Raw genomic sequence first — 16962 nt, 5'->3', positions numbered from 1 at the left:
GGGGAAGCTCTCCCGCTGGGACAGGTAGGCGCTGTCCCCCCGCGAGCGCAGGCTGCGGCACAGGCTGCCCCCCGACAGCGACCCCCCCTCGGGCTCCAGCTCCGACCCCGTGCCCCGACCCTCCGACGACTCCGACACCGTCCGGCCCAGCGACTCCTGGCGGCTGCGCCGGGGGGGGCGGCACCCCCCACCCTGGGGGACACGGGGTGAGGGACCCCCCGGCTCCACCACGTCAGCCTCGCACCGCCCCGGTGTCCCATGGACCCCCACATGTCCCCCCCACGCCCTATGGCCACCTCTATAGCCCCCCCCAGCACCCCATGGTCACCCCTATAGCCCCCCCAGCACCCCTGGTTCCCCTCACCATGTCCCAAACACCCCATGGCCACCCCTATAGCCCCCCCAGCACCCCATAGCCACCCCTATAGACTCCCAGCAACCCATGGCCCCCAGCACCCCATGGTCCCCCCCACCATGTCCCAAACACCCCATGGCCACCCCTATAGCCCCCCCAGCACCCCATGGTCCCCAGCACCTCGTGGCCACCCCAAAACCCCCCCAGCACCCCTTGCCCCTCCTCATGTCCCAAACACCCCATGGCCACCCCTATAGCCCCCCCAGCACCCCATCCACCCCAGCATGCCGTGGCCACCCCCAATAGAGCCCCATCACCCCCCGTTACCCCCAGCACCCCATGGCCAGCCCCCATAGCCCCCCAGCACCCCATGGACCCCCTTGCCCCCCCAGAGTACCTGGCGGGTGCCAAGGCCAGGCTGGTTCATGGGGATGTAGCCAGCGGGGGGGCTGAGCAAGCTGGGGCTCTGGGGGGGGACACGGGAGGGGTTGAGACCCCACGGCGGGGGGGACACAGGGGCTGGGACCCCCCCACCCCACTGCGGGCACAGGGTTGGGTCCTGCTGGGGCGCAGAGGGGACGAGGGTCCCGTGGGGGGGACGTTGGGGATGGGGGACCTTGTGGCACATCCCAGACCCCCCCAGAGGGGGGGGGACGGGGGGGCTCACCCGGGCGCAGCTGCCCCTGGGGCGGGGGGGGTAGAGCCCGGTGAGGCCGAAGGGCCCGTCCAGCTCCTCTTCCTCCTCCTCCAGCTCCAGCGTCTCCATCTCATCCAGCTCCTTGTCGCTGAGGGTGGGGGGCTCGGCGGGGGGGGCGGCCCCGCTCTCCTGCTGCGGGGACAGTGACATCAGGGGCTGCGGGGACACGGATGGGGGGGGTCGGGGTGTGTGTGGGGGGGTGACGCTCACCTTGATGACCAGGTAGCGGGGGGGGTCGCGGGCCATGCGGGTGAACTCGTTCGCCAGCTCCTTGAAGGTGGGACGGATGTTCTCGTCGATCATCCAGCCTGGGGGGGGACGGGGGGGGCTGAGAGCTGGGACGTGGCCCCAGGGATGGGGACAGGACCAGGACCCTGCCCTGGGGAGGGGGACATGGCTGGGACCCTGCCCTGGGGATAGGGATGGGGGTGCTGAGAGCTGGGACGTGGCCCTGGGAATGGGGACAGGTATGGGGACATGGCTGGGACCCTGCCATGGGGATGGGGACATGACCAGGACCCTGCTGTGGGGAGGGGGACAGGGATGGGGACATGGCTGGGACCCTGCCATGGGCATGGGGACAGAGGGGGTGAGAGTTGGGACGTGGCCCCAAGGATGGGGATGGGGACATGACCAGAACCCTTCCCTGGGGATGGGGACATGGCTGGGGACAGGCCAGGCCCCTCCCGGGGCGGGGGACACAGGGTGTCACACTCACACTTCACCATGACCATGTAGACGTCGATGGTGCAGATCGGGGGCTGCGACAGCCGCTCGCCCTTCTCCAGCAGGTCCGGCACCTCGGCCAGCCGGATCCCGGCGTACGGCTCGGCCCCGAACGTCATCATCTCCCAGAGTGTCACCCCTGCAGGGACAGTCCCCGTGAGCCCCCCCGTGACGTGGGGGGGGCCGGGGGGGTGGCACCGGCGCTCACCGTAGCTCCACACGTCGCTCTGGTGCGTGTACTTCCCAAAGTGGATGCTCTCCAGCGCCATCCACTTGATGGGGGTCTGCGGGGAGAGGGGGTCATGGGGACATGGGGACTGAGCGGGGGACACCCCGCAGTGCAGGGGACATCCCTCGTTGGTGGGGGGACACAGAGAGGAGGGGATACAGGGGGTACCGGGGATGCAGGGGGTACCAGGGATGCAGGAGGTACTGGGGGTGCAGGGGGTACCGGGGATGCAGGAGGTACCGAGGATGCAGGGGGTACCAGGGATGCAGGATGCACTGGGGGTGCAGGGGGTACCGGGGATGCAGGGGGTACCGGGGATGCAGGAGGTACCGGGGGTGCAGGGGGTACCGGGGATGCAGGGGGTACCGGGCATGCAGGAGGTACCGGGGGTGCAGGGGGTACCGGGGATGCAGGGGGTACTGGGGATGCAGGGGGTACCAGAGCTGTGGGGCAGGGAGGGGGTGCCCCGTGGCACAGGGGGGTCCCCACCTTGACCTCGTTGTAGAAATACTTCTTGTCATCGGGGTAGAGCAGGTCGGCGATGCCAAAATCCGCCACCTGCGCCTGGCTGGGGGACTTGAGCAGCACGTTGCGGGCGGCCAGGTTGCGATGCACCATGCGATGCTCCTCCAGGTAGTACATCCCCTTTTGGGGGGGGTGTGAGGGGTGTCAGCAAAACGGGGGGGCCATGGGGACCTCCTCAACCCCCCAGGACTCACCTTGGCCACCTGGACGCACCAGTTGAGGAGCAGCTGGGGGCTGATGGTGTCGCGGTTCTTGCGCACGTAGTCGAGGAGCGAGCCCAGGGGCAGCAGCTGCGTCACCAGCTGCAGGCGGGGGCCGGGGCAGATGCCCAGCAGCCGCACGATGTACGCGTGGTCCAGGCTGCCGATGGCCAGCATGTGCTGCGGGGACAGCGTCAGGACCCCGGGATCGCACCTGGGGGGCAGGATGGGGCCCGCGTCCCCCCCATCCCCGTCCCCATCCCCGGCTCACATCGGTGACGGCGTGGAATGACTGCTGCCCGCTCCAGTCCTGGATCACCTTGATGCTCACCGGGATCTTGATGGAGTCGCCGTCGGGGATCCAGATGCCCTAGGGTGGCGGGGGGGGATGTCTCAGTGAGCACCGTGCCCCCCCCAGGCTGAACCCCCACCCCATGGAGCACCCCCCCTCACCTTGTGCACCGTCCCGAAGACGCCGGAGCCCAAAACCTTCAGGCGCTTCAGCTCCGTCTCCTTGAAGATGCGGGCGAGCACCTTGTTGGCCTTTTCACTGGGGTCCAGCGGCTCCAGGCTCTGCGGGGGGGGGGACAGGGACGGGGAGGGGGACAGGGATGAGGATGGGAGGGGACAGGGAGGGGACGGGGGCGGGGACGGCGATGGGAGCGCACAGGGATGGGACGGGACGGGCGGACGCGGGGACGGGTGGGGACGGGTCCTCCCCGCTCCCCGTGGCCCGGCCCCCCCTCACCTCCCCCCGCTCCAGGTAGCGCCGCATCGCCCGTTTCTTCTGGATCTTCTTGCTGCGCCAGTAGAGGAGGGCGAGGAGGACGCAGGAGCAGCAGAGAAACAACCCCCCCACCGCCGCCACCGCAACCACCGTCGGCGTTTTCCTGCGGGCGGGGGACAGCACTGAGCTCCCGGGGCCGGTACCGGCGGCTCCGTGTTCCCCCCGCCGTGCCAACGGTCCCCGGTTCCCCCGCCGAGTACCTGGAGACGGGCAGCGCCTCCCCCAGACAGTCCCGCAGCAGCGGCCCCACGCACCTGCGGAGCGGGGACAGGGGTGAGCGGAGACCCCAAACTCCACGTGGACACCCCCGGACACCCCACCCGGGCCCCCCCGGCGCACCCACGGGTGCAGTTCTCGTGGCAGGGCCGGCACTCGCGGGTGGCATCGGGGTATTTGTAGATGGGGCCGCGCTCGCCCAGGACGCCCTCGGGGCAGCTCTCCACGCAGTGCGGCCCGTCCCGGTAGTGGGCGCAGCGGGTGCAGGTGTCGGCGCCCTGCGTGGGGGGGGGACACGGAGCGTGAGGAGCCGCGGGGGGCGCGGTCACGGCTGTCGCGGCCGCGGGTGCCCGGCGGTGCCGTTACCGAGCCGTTGCAGGTGACGTTGCCCTCGATGCGCTCGCACTCCGGGTGGCACTCGAAGCACTCGCCCCCCTGGGCGAACTCCCGCGTGTCCCTGGGGGGCACGGGGGGGTCAGCAACCTGCCCCGTGTCCCAGTACACACCAGCACCCACCTCACTGTCCCAGTACACACCAGCGCCCACCACAGCATCCCAGTACACACCAGTGCCCACCTCAACATCCCAGTACACACCAGCACCCACCCAATGCCACCCCAGCATCCTTCCCACCCCAGGGTCAGTGTCGCCCCCAGCCCCTTCCCCCCCCAGCACCCCCAATGGGATCCACCCCACCCAGGATCAGTCCCCTCACCCCAGCACCCATCCCCCCCCCACCCCCCTGCTCCCCACGCCCCCCCTGGAGCCGCTCCCCCCCCACACCCCCCCAGCCCCCCTGACCCCTGTGTGAAGTGGCAGGTGGGGACGCAGACGCCGCGGCGGCTGTAGTGGCGGCAGGACAGACACTGTCCCGGCCCCGGTCCCCAGCAGCCCTCGGCGGAGCACAGCGGGTCGCACACCTTCCCCTCTTGCTCTGCGGGGACAAACCGTGGTTGGGGGGTCCCCGGGTGGGCGGGGGGCGGCAGCTCGGACAGACGGACACAGGAGAGCATCACCCTGTGCCCATCCAGGGGGGGGATCCCTCCCGTGGGGACAGACGGACACAGGGAGGGACACACGGACAGGCAGACATGTCCCCCATCCCACAGAGGTAACAGCTCCCACCCTGGGGGGACACGGAGAATCCCTTCCTGGTGCGGGGGCAGACAGACGGACACAGGGATGTGCGTGTAGATGGGGATGCACAGACAGACGGACACACGGATGTGCATGTAGATGGGGGTGCACAGGCAGACGGACACAGGGATGTGCGTGTAGATGGGGATGCACAGACAGACGGACACAGGGATGTGCGTGTAGATGGGGATGCACAGACAGACGGACACAGGGATGTGCGTGTAGATGGGGATGCACAGGCAGACGGACACAGGGATGTGCATGTAGATGGGGATGCACAGACAGACGGACACAGGGATGTGCATGTAGATGGGGATGCACAGACAGACGGACACACGGATGTGCGTGTAGATGGGGGTGCACAGACAGACGGACACACGGATGTGCGTGTAGATGGGGGTGCACAGACAGACGGACACAGGGATGTGCGTGTAGATGGGGATGCACAGACAGACGGACACAGGGATGTGCATGTAGATGGGGATGCACAGACAGACGGACACACGGATGTGCGTGTAGATGGGGATGCACAGGCAGACGGACACAGGGATGTGCGTGTAGATGGGGATGCACAGACAGACGGACACAGGGATGTGCGTGTAGATGGGGATGCACAGACAGACGGACACACGGATGTGCATGTAGATGGGGATGCACAGACAGACGGACACACGGATGTGCATGTAGATGGGGGTGCACAGACAGACGGACACACGGATGTGCATGTAGATGGGGATGCACAGACAGACGGACACAGGGATGTGCGTGTAGATGGGGATGCACAGACAGACGGACACAGGGATGTGCATGCAGCCAGAAGATGTGCAGATGATGCATGTCCCCCCCGTCCCCGGGTGTCCCCCCCACTCACGGCACTTGCTGCGGGGCCGGTTGTTGCGGATGTCCAGGTCGCTGCGGCGCCGGCTGAGCGCGGCCCAGTGCAGCGTGTGCAGGTAGCACAGCCGGCGGTTCTCGGTGATGTACACGCGCCCCGCGCTCACCTCCCGCAGCGACCGCAGCCCCAGCGATGTCACGTTCTCGTTCTTCATGATCAGCAGAGAGAAACCGCGGCTGCGGGGAGGGGGGGGCGGGGGGGGGTAAGGGGGCAGACCCCCCCCCCCCCAACCCACCCAGGGATGGGATATGGGGTGGGGGGGGGGATGTGGGGTGGGGACAATGGGGGATGCGGGGATGGAGGGTGAAGGGGCAAGGGATGCGGGGATGGGGGACAATGGGGGTGTAGGGAAGGGATGAAGGGACAGGGGACAACAGGGGATGTAGGGACAAGGGATGCAGGGACAGGGGACAACGGGATGGAGGGACAAGGGATGCAGGGACAGGGGACAATGGGATGGAGGGACAGGGGATGAAGGGACAGGGGACAACAGGGGATGCAGGGATGGGGGACAATGGGAGATGCAGGGACAGGGGACAACGTAGGGATGTAGGGATGGGGGACAATGGGAGATGCAGGGACAAGGGATGCAGGGTGCAGGGACAAGGGATGCAGGGACAGGGGACAATGGGGTGGAGGGAGAGGGGACAATGGGATGCAGGGATGGTGTGGGATGCAGGGACAGGGGATGAAGAGACATTCAAGGACAAAAGATGCAGGGACAGGGGACAACGGGATGCAAGGATGGGGACAGTGTGGGGTGCAGGGACAGGGGACAATGTGGGACACGGGGACACAAGGCAGGGGGTTGTGACACCGGGTTGGGGGCTGCGGGGACAGGGACTCACTTGTACAAGCTCCGTCCCCCGATGGTGACCAGGTTGGAGAAGACGCTGAAGTTGTGCATGTGCTTGGGCCAGGACTGGATATTCAGGTACCCTGGGGGGGGCGGGGGGACAGCCTGGGGGTCAGGGTGGCCCTGGGGGGGTGTCCCGGTGCCCCCAGCCCCCTCGCTCACCCGTGATCTCCCGCACCGTCCGGAACACGTTCAGCTTCTCGGGGTCCAGCGCCGAGATGTTGCGCCAGGGATCCCTGCGGAGCCGCGGCCGTCAGCGTGTGACCTGGGGGGGGCCGAGACCCCCCCAGCCCCCTCCCCTGACCCGCCCCCCCCGGCCCGGCGGCCCCCACCCCTCCAGGCCGGTGATGAGGAAATCCAGGTTGCCCAGGATCTTGGTGCAGTTCACGAAGGTGTCGATGTTGCTGGAGTCCACGGTTTGGTACTTGCTGCCGGCGCCGGTGCCCTCGCACGCTGCGGGACGGCACGGGGACGGTGAGCGCTGGTCCCGCGCCCCCCCCCGGCCCACTGAGCCCCCCGACCCCCCCGTACCCTTGGGGCACAGCCCCCCGCAGGGTTCGCACATCTTCAGCCCGTTCTTCTCCACCTCCATCTTGTCGTTGGGGCAGGCGCGCACGCAGGAGCTCTGGTCCACCACGAAATTGTCTGCGGGGATGCGCTCGCGGCTCAATCCCCGGCCCCCCCCCGCCGTGTCCCCATTGTCCCCAGTGTCCCCTCCGCGTCCCCGGCTCACGTGGGCAGCTCCGGACGCAGATGCCCCCGTATTGGTACTTGGTGTCGGGGTTGGGCTCCAGCTGGAAGGTGAGTTTGTTGTAGATGAGGGGCTGGGGACACAGGGGGACACACGCGCCGCTGTCGTTGAAGTGGCGGCAGGCCTGCGGGACGGACAGACGGACGGTGGGTGGCGGCTCGGACGGACGGACACAGGGATGCACAGACCCATCTTGCCCCACAGAGCATCACCCTGTGCCCATCCTGGGGGGGGGATCCCTCCCGCGGGGACAGACGGACACAGGGATGTGCATGCAGATGGGGGATGCACAGACAGACGGACACAGGGATGTGCATGCAGATGGGGGATGCACAGACAGACGGACACAGGGATGTGCATGTAGATGGGGGATGCACAGACAGATGGACACAGGGATGTGCATGCAGCCAGGACATGTGCAGACAGATGGACACATGGATGCACGTGCAGATGGGGGACGCACAGACAGACGGACACAGGGATGCATGTGCAGATGGGGGACGCACAGACAGACGGACACAAGGATACACGTGCAGATGGGGGACGCACAGACAGACAGACACAAGGATACACGTGCAGATGGGGGATGCACAGACAGACAGACACAAGGATACACGTGCAGCTGGGGGACGCACAGACAGACGGACACAAGGATACACGTGCAGCTGGGGGACGCACAGACAGACGGACACAGGGATGCACGTGCAGCTGGGGGGTGCACAGACAGACGGACACCCCGGGGGACGTACGAAGCAGTGTGTCTGCAGGGGGCCGGTGCAGCCCCCCGCACACTCCTCGTGGCAACACTCGTTGGGCGCCCGCCCGAAGCAGCGCCCGTTGCACTGGGGGGCACAGATGGTCTTCGTCACTGCGGGGAGGGGGTGTCAGCGAGGGGGGCACCCGCCACATCCCCCCCCAGCACCCCGCGTCCCCCCCAGCACCCACATTTCTGGCAATCCTCAGGGCCGGGTCCCCAGCAGTGGCCACCGCAGCTCTCGTGGCAGGGGGGGCCTGCGGGGGGGGGACAGCGGGGTCACCCCCAAGCCGGCGGGTGTCGCCCCCCCCCGCCGTGCCCCCCGTCACGCACAGGCCTTGCCGTTGTCCCCCACGACGGGCTCCAGGCGGGGGTCCCGCATGATGTCCCTCCACTCCACCGTGTCCACGTGGCACAGCTGCGCGTTCTTCTCGATGTAGACGCCGCCGGCCAGGATCTCTGGGGGGGGACAGGGGCTGTGACACCCCCAGAGCTCCCCAGGTACCCCCAGAGCTCCCCAGGTACCCCCAGAGCTCCTCAGCTCCACCCAGAGCTCCCCAGTTCCACCGGACCCGCAGGGAGGGGACAGCACCGCTCTGGCATGGGAACCATGATGGGGACACCGTTACCCCGGGATGGGGACAATGGAGGGGACAACACAGGGGGGTGGCACCAGTCTGCGATGGAGACCACTATGGGGACACCACCAGTCTGGGATGGGGACCAGGAGGGGACAGATGTCCTAGAAGGGACATCCCAGGAGGGGTCCAGGATGGGGACCATGATGGTGACACCACCACTGGGGGATGGGAACCATGATGGGGACACCACCAATCTGGGATGGGGACCATGATGGTGACACCACCACTGTGGGATCGGAACCATGATGGGGACACCACCACTGTGGGATGGGAACCATGACGGTGACACCACCACTGTGGGATGGGAACCATGATGGTGACACCACCAATCTGGGATGGGGACCATGATGGGGACACCATCAATCTGGGATGGGAACCATGATGGTGACACCACCACTGTGGGATAGGGACCACGATGGTGACACCACCAATCTGGGATGGGGACCAGGTGGAGACAGATGTCCTAGAAGGGACATCCCAGGAGGGATCCAGGATGGGAACCATCATGGTGACACCACCACTGTGGGATGGGAACCATGATGGGGACACCACCAATCTGGGATGGGAACCATGATGGGGACACCACCACTGTGTGATGGGGACCATGATGGTGACACCACCACTGTGGGATGGGGACCGTGATGGTAACACCACCACTGTGGGATGGGGACCGTGATGGTGACACCACCACTGTGGGATGGGAACCATGATGGGGACACCACCAATCTGGGATGGGAACCATGATGGGGACACCACCACTGTGTGATGGGGACCATGATGGTGACACCACCACTGTGGGATGGGGACCATGATGGTGACACCACCACTCCATGATGGGGACCGGGAGGGGCCAGTGCGGCTCAGGACCAGCTCCCCGCCCCCATGGGGGGGTCCCAGGCCGGGGGGTCCCACCTGTGAGCTGGTTGAGGCCGAGGTGGCGCAGGGCGTGGGTGGCGTTGGGGTTGTAGTTGAGCAGCACGAACAGCGCGAACTTCTCCTCGTAGAACTGCGTCCCGCGGATGACGCGCAGGTTGTGCAGCGGCAGCGACGAGAAGACGTTCATGGCGATCAGGATGTAACCCGTCACCTCCCGGATGGTCTGGGGACAGCGGGACGGGTCACCCGGGCGGGTGCACAGCCAGGTGTCCCCCCCCGTGTCCCCTCGGTCACCTGCAGGAAGGACAGGTCCTGCGCGTGGTCGATGAGGACGATCTCCAGGTTGCCCATCACGATCTCGCAGTTGTTGTACATCCTGTGCAGCGTCTGGTACTGGTGCTGAGCGTCCCCCGTCACGCTCAGCCCGTTCAGCGTCCCCGCGCACACTGTGGGGACAGCGCCCTGTCCCCAACCGCGGCCACTGCACCCTCCGTGGTGGCCACGGCCCCCTCTTGGTGGCCACGGTTGCCTCCTCCATGGGGTCCTTGTCCCCCCATCCTGCCACATCCTCCCCATACCATCCATGGCCCGTGGTGACTCTGTCCCCCCCACGGTCACCTCCTCCGTGGGGTCCTCCCTGTACCATCCATGGCCGTGTCCCCCCGTGGTGACTCTGTCCCCCCCACGGTGACCGTGTCCCTCTATGGTGGCCACGGTCACCTCCATGGGGTCCTTCCCCCCCACAACAGTGCCACATCCTCCCCTTGGTGACCAACAGCAATGTCCCCTCCTTGGTGGCTTTGTCGCTCCTGTGCTGGCTGTGTCCCCTCCATAGAGTCCTTGTCGCCACCATGGTGTGTCCCCCCCATACTGGCCATGGTGGTGCCCCCATGGTGTCCCTGTGCCCCCCACAGTGTCCTTGTCCCCCCAGTGGTGACCCTGTCCCCCCCACGGTGTCACCCCCCGTGCTGGCCACGGTGGTGCCCCCATGGTGTCCCTGTCCCCCCCACGGTGTCCTTGTCACCCCCACGGTGTCCCCCCCATGCTGGCCATGGTGGTGCCCCCATGGTGTCCCTGTGCCCCCCACAGTTTCCTTGCCCCCCCAAGGTGTCCCCCCCATATTGGCCACAGTGGTGCCCCCGCGGTGTCCCTGTCCCCATCCCCGCCCTGGGGGTGGCGGCGCCCGGGGGGGGTGACGGCCGCTCCCCCGCCCTCTCCTCCTCCTCCCCAGCACCCAAACCAGCCGGGCGAGGGTTGCGCAAGGCGGGTGCGCGGGCAGGGCCCCCCCGACGCACCCGCGGCACCCGGACTTCGGCCCCGGCCGCTGGCACAACCCGCGGGGTGGGGGGGGCCCGGATGCCTGGGTCCCCCCGAGCTCAGGGAGGGGGCGGTGGGCGCCAAGGGGGCCCCGGGGTTAACGATTCGCCCCCCCCGCGCCGGGGCAAACAGGGGCCCTTTGTGCACGGGGCAGGACGGGGCCCCCTCCCCGCGCCCACACAAAGGGGCGATTGTGGCCGGCGGGGCGGGGGGGGGGCCGAGCCCCCCGAAAGCGGCGGCAGAGCCGGCACCCCCGGGGCACAGCGGGGTGCGGCCCCCCCGGCCCAGACGTGACTCAGGCCCCGGCGTGGGGGGGGCGGTAAATGGCACCTTTGTCCGGTGCGGGGGCAGAGAAGGGCCCGAGCCCCCTCCCGGGGGCGGCGGCAGAGAACGGGCAGCTCGGTGCACACATGGGAAGGGGCCAGCGCCCCCCCCCCCCCCGCCACAGCCTGGGCCCCCCCGGCCCCGACCGGAGCTATTTTAATAGGGAAGTGGCTATAAAAAGGTCCCAGCTGCGCCGGGGCCGCGGCCCCCACCCCGACACCCCGGGGATGGGCGCGGTGGGGCCCAAAGTGGGGGCCGGGACCCCCAAGGAACAACGGGGGGCTCGGGGGGGGGGGAGCATGTTCCCAGGCTGCGGGGGGGGCAGGATCTGACCCCACGGGACCCCCACAAGCAGCACTTTGGGGTGACACTGGTGCGCCTAATGACCCCGGGGGGGTAAGTGGGACACGGGGGGGGCGCTGTGGGTGTCCGTCCCTCGGGGTGCACCTGCCGGGGGGTGGGGGGGGGGGTGAGGGCCGGAGCCCCCCCGGGCGCCACCGCGGCGTCGCGTTATCAGCGCGGGGCCCCGCTGGCAGCTCCGGTATGTCACCCGCTATCGGCCACATGTCACCGCGGCCCCCCGGCCCCCGCCGCCAGGAATAGCACCGGGGGGACGGGGGGGGGGCACAGCGGTGCGGGGGGGGGCGCAGCCCCGACCTCCCGCCCGCCGCACAAAGCGGGGCTGGGTGCGGGGGGACGGGTCCTGTCCCCGAACAAAGGGGCGCTCGGTGGGGATGGGGACAAGGACGGGGGTTCGGGGGGGGGGGGGCGGGCAGTGGAGTCCCGGTCCCGCTCCGGTGGGACCCCCGCGTGTGGAATCCGGAAGTGCAGAGGGTCCCCCCCCCACCCCGCCCGGTGCCACCGGGTGTTCCCGCACCTGGCTGGGTGTCCCCGCACGTCGCGGGTGACGCGGCCCCACCTGCGCGTCCCGCCCCCCCCGGTGTTTTTCCTTGTGGGGTTGAAAAACAACCGGCGGGTGAGCCCGGCCCTTCCGGGAGCGGCCCCCGCGGCCCCCGCGACAGGGCGAGGGGCGGCTGGGGACCGGGACCCCTCCGAGGGGACCCCCGGGGGTCCCGCCCCGCCCGGCGGCTCCCGCTCCCGCAGCCCAAAATCGGCCCCGGCAGCTGCGGGGGGCGCAGGTGCCTCTGCCCGGGGGGGGGGACACCGAGTCCCGGCCCCGCCGATGCCACCGACCGACCCACAGCCCGGGGGGGCTTTGCCGGTCCCGGTGCCCCCGGGGCCGTTGGGATCCCCCCGGTGGCGGCGCTGGGGACCGGGGCGGGGGGTCCCGGGCGGCCGCTGAAACCGGGATCGCACAGCGACGGCATCGAGACCACGGGACCCCCGAGACCCCCGTCCACGCAAGAGCTCCCATGACCGTCGCCCGTCCCGGGACCTCCGAGCGCCTCCCGGTGCCCGCCCCCGCCGCGCAGCCCCGGTTCCCCCGGTCCTGCCGGGATCTCCGCGGGTGCCGCTCCCGGTGCTGGTCCCGGTGCTCACCTGCCTGCGCGGAGCCCGGTACCGGAGCGCGGAGCAGCAGCGCCAGCAGCAGCAGCAGCGCCCCGGGAAGCCGGTCCCGGGGCCGGTCCCGGTCCATCGCGGCTCCGCTCCGCGGGCCGGCGCGCAGGGCCCGGCGGGTGCAGCGTGCCCGGGCGCGGCGGGGGGAATGCACCTGGCGCGGGGCCGCCGGGGCGGGACGGGGACGGGACGGGCGGGGCCCCCCGCGGGCAGCCCGGCCCGGGACCCGCCCGCCGCGCCCCGGGGCGGTGGCAGCGGGACCCGCCCCCCCCCGCCCCGAACTGGGGACCCTCCCCGGGACCCGCAGCCACCGCAGCGACACCCACGGGCAAAGGGCTGGGGCCACCGCGGCCCCCCCGGTGCAGCCCCTGTGCCCCCCCCCCCCCCGAGCAAAGCCTGACCCTATTGTGCCCCCCCAAACCTCACAGGCAAACATCTGGTCATTCTGTGCCCCCCCCACCCCAGCAAAGCCTGACCCTATTGTGCCCCCCCCCCAAGACCTCACAGGCAAACATCTGGTCATTCTGTGCCCCCCCGCCCCATTCAGCCCCCCACCCAAGGCAAAATTTGACCCTGTCAGAGCCCCCAAGAGCACGGGGGTGTCCAGCCCCATTACGGCCCCCCAGGGCAAAGGTCAGGTCCCCCCCACATAGTGAGGGCCAGGCCCCCCCAGCACCATGGTAGGGGGGTAGGGGGGGGTCGATGTGTTGCCCCCCAGCAGCTCAGGGCAAGTTCTGGCCCTGGGGGGTTCAGGGCACCCACTGCTGGATCTGGGGGGTCCCAGGATGTTAGAGGGGGGGCATGGGGTGCAGGGTGCCCCCCCTAGAGCTGGGACACATTCCAGGTGACTCTGTCCCCCCACAGGATGGGGGGCCCCCCACCTCCACATGGCTTCTCCAGGCTGAGCCCAGAGCCCCCCCAAAAAAAGGGGCTGGGAGCCCCTTCCATCACCCCAAACACCCCCCTCCCCAACCCCAGAGCAACACGCTTCCCCCCCCCCCCCGCCCCAAAAGATGGAGCCAGTCTCGGTGCATGGTCCTTTATTGATTCTGCACGGGGGGGGGCACATCCAGCCAGTCTCCTCACATCGGCTTGGGGGGGGGCCGGGGAGCAGCACCCTGTGGGGGGAGAAAACCATCAAACCAGAGCCGGGGGGGACAGACGGGACCCACACGAACCCCCCGTGCCCCCCCGCCCGGTACGTACGGCGGGTCTGAAGCGCGGCGGGGGGGTCCGGTCCTTGCGCGCCTCCCGCGAGCGGTTGCGCACCACCTTGCTGTGGATGGCGCAGCTGACGCAGTAATGGAGCTTCACGTACAGCTTGGGCAGGACGTACGCTGGAGGCGGGGGGGGACATAAAACAGGGGGGTCAGCGGTCACCCCAAAACCCCTGAGGGCACGGGGGGGGCCCCCCCGGACTCACAGTCGAACACGCTGGCCTCCGAGATGTCCCGGACGGCCGCGGCCTCCACGATGTTCCTGATGACGAACTTCTTGATGGCCTTGTCCTTGGGGACGCAGCGGGCGCAGTTGGTGCAGCGGATGGGCTGCACGTGCCCGCGGCCCTTCTTGGCGCGGCCGTTGTTCCTGCGCTTCTTCGTCTGGGGGGGGGACACACGGGATAAACCTCAGATCTGCCCCCCCCCGGATCACACAACCTGCCCCTGATCCCCCCAACCTGCTCCATGACCCCCGACCTGCGCTGTGAAGCCTCAACTTGCAGCGTGATGCCCCGACCTGAACCAGGACCCCCCCCAATCTGCCCTGTGACCCCCCAACTTACACTGTGACCCCCCCAACCTGCCCTGTGACCCCCCCAACCTGCCCTGTGACCCCCCAACCTGCACCGTGACCCCCCCAACCTGCACCGTGACCCCCCCAACCTGCCCTGTGACCCCCCCAACCTGCCCCAGATCCCCCAACCTGCCCCGTGACCCCCCCAACCTGCCCTGTGACCCCCCCCAACCTGCACCGTGACCCCCCCAACCTGCACCATGACCCCCCAACTTACACCGTGACCCCCCCAACCTGCACTAGGACCCCCCCAACTTGCACTGTGATCCCCCCAACCTGCCCCAGATCCCCCAACCTGCACCATGACCCCCCCAACCTGCACCATGACCCCCCAACTTACACCGTGACCCCCCCAACTTGCTCTGTGATCCCCCCAACCTGCCCCAGATCCCCCAACCTGCCCTGTGACCCCCCCAACCTGCACCGTGACCCCCCCAACCTGCACTAGGACCCCCCCAACCTGCACTAGGACCCCCCCAACCTGCACTAGGACCCCCCCAACATGCCCTGTGACCCCCCAACTTACACCGTGACCCCCCCAACCTGCACTAGGACCCCCCCAACCTGCACTAGGACCCCCCCAACCTGCACTAGGACCCCCCAACTTACACCGTGACCCCCCCAACCTGCACTAGGACCCCCCCAACTTACACCGTGACCCCCCCAACCTGCCCCAGATCCCCCAACCTGCCCTGTGTCCCCCCAACTTGCACTGTGATCCCCCAACCTGCACTAGGACCCCCCCAACCTGCCCTGTGACCCCCCAACTTGCCCTGTGACCACCCAACCTGCACTTTGAACCCCCAACTTGCACCATGATCCCCCCCCAACCTGCCCTGTGACCCCCCAAATTGCACCGTGACCCCCCATCCTGCCCCAGATCCCCCCACCTGCACTGTGACCCCTCAACCTGCACTGGGACCCCCCAACGTGCCCTGTGAACCCCCAACCTGCTCCATGACCCCTCAACCTACGCTGTGACCCCCCCAACCTGAACCATGAGCCCCCAATCTGCCCCAGATCCCCCAGTTTGCACTGTGACCCCCCCCCCCAACCTGCCCCAGAGCCCCAACTTGTACCGTGACCCCCCCAAACCTGCATCATGAGCCCCCAACCTGCGCTGTGACCCCCCAACTTGCACCAGGACCCCCCAACCTGCGCCGTGACACCCCCGCGACCCACACGTTCCCCCCAAGTGCCCCCCAGCCCCATGAGGGCCCCAGGACCTCCCTGTGCACCCCAAGTCCCACCCCAAGTGATGGGGGGACCCCACGTGTCCCACACGTCACGGGGGGGGGGGGTCCACAGGCCCTTCCGCCCCCCCCAAGCCCTAAAGGAGCCCCCAAAACCTCGGGGGTTCCCCAGTACCCACCAACCCCCCCCAAACAGCCCCCAGTGGCCCCCCCAATCCCGGGGCGGGGGTTTCCAGTGTCCTGCCCCCTCCAACCCCCCCCCCCAACTCTGGGGGGGCCCCCAATACCACCCGCTGCTCACGGGGGGGGTCCCACCTTGTATGGGGGGGTCCCACCTTGTATGGGGGGACCCTATAGGGACCCCCCGGCCCCCACCTCGGCCTCCCGCTGCCCCACAAGCGCCCCCCCCAGACCCCAAACACCCCCTGGGCCCCACACACCCCCCCCCGGGCCCCACAAGCTCCCCCGGGCCCCACACGCCCCCGTTTTCCCCCCGGTTTGTCCCCATTTTGTCCCCGTCCCCGCCCGCTCTCACCATCTCGCTGCCGGGGCGGCGAAAGAGGATCCGGCCGCCGCACCGCCGCCCTTATATACCCGTGCTCCGCCCGGAACCTCCTCCGCCGCCTCCCCGAGGCCACCCCGCTCCCGAATGACCCTTCCGACCGCCTCGCGGCGCCTCCACCGGCTGCAGCGGGGCGGGCGATGGGGGGGTGGGGGCGGCGTTTAGCCGCGGAACCGGGGGCGGCGGGAGGGACTACTTTTTCTCGGAGGGATTCGCGTTGTGCGCGGTGTGAGAGGAAGCTGCCGCGCGCCGCGTGCTAGACGTGACGCTACTTCCGCCGCGCCGCCCGCGGGGGCTGCTGGGAGATGTAGTCCCGGGAGGGCGGGAAACAAACACGTGTTTCCTGCACCCCCCGTGTTTGTGGGGGACCCGCGTGTCCCACCCGCCACGGGGGGGGCTCCACAGGCCCTTCCACCCCCACAGCCCCTAGAGGGGACCCCCAGTGTCCCCCCAAAACCTCGGGGGTTCCCCAGTATCCCCCAAATCCCACCCCCCCCCAAAACCAGACCCCTCGTGTCACCCCCCAATCCCGGGGGCGGGTTCTCAGCGTCCTGCCCCCCACTTCCAAGCCCCCTCCCAACTCTGGGTGGGGGGGGCATTACCATCCAG

The 16962-nt window shown here is 69.1% G+C and overlaps 2 protein-coding genes across 2 annotated transcripts; both read right to left on the bottom strand.

Moving 5' to 3' along the window:
* Window positions 1–3: 3 nt before the first annotated feature.
* On the bottom strand, window positions 4–12883 carry ERBB3 (erb-b2 receptor tyrosine kinase 3; the record flags this gene model as incomplete). The annotated part of the gene is made up of 27 exons (XM_082073700.1): window positions 4–192; window positions 753–821; window positions 1023–1184; window positions 1263–1360; window positions 1771–1917; window positions 1987–2062; window positions 2497–2652; window positions 2727–2912; window positions 3004–3102; window positions 3186–3305; window positions 3481–3622; window positions 3720–3773; window positions 3859–4013; window positions 4102–4192; window positions 4537–4669; window positions 5744–5943; window positions 6616–6706; window positions 6786–6859; window positions 6956–7076; window positions 7155–7268; window positions 7357–7498; window positions 8124–8242; window positions 8320–8385; window positions 8462–8587; window positions 9682–9868; window positions 9940–10091; window positions 12787–12883. Coding segments are annotated over 27 exons (3366 nt in total), but the record flags the coding sequence as incomplete, so codon positions are not given.
* A 946-nt stretch (window positions 12884–13829) lies between these two features.
* RPS26 (ribosomal protein S26) lies at window positions 13830–16487 on the bottom strand. The gene is made up of 4 exons (XM_082073726.1): window positions 16327–16487; window positions 14228–14405; window positions 14011–14141; window positions 13830–13922 (listed from the first exon to the last, which is right to left on the bottom strand). The coding sequence occupies exons 1-4, from the start codon at window positions 16327–16329 to the stop codon at window positions 13887–13889; spliced, it is 348 nt and encodes a 115-aa protein (XP_081929852.1). The 5' UTR covers window positions 16330–16487; the 3' UTR covers window positions 13830–13886.
* Between the last annotated feature and the right edge of the window lie 475 nt (window positions 16488–16962).

The sequence above is a fragment of the Streptopelia decaocto genome (assembly GCF_964273445.1).
Source record: "Streptopelia decaocto genome assembly, chromosome: 27".
NCBI lineage: Eukaryota > Metazoa > Chordata > Aves > Columbiformes > Columbidae > Streptopelia > Streptopelia decaocto.
Note: the sequence above shows the minus strand (reverse complement) of the source record. Positions and strands in the feature narration are given on the sequence as shown.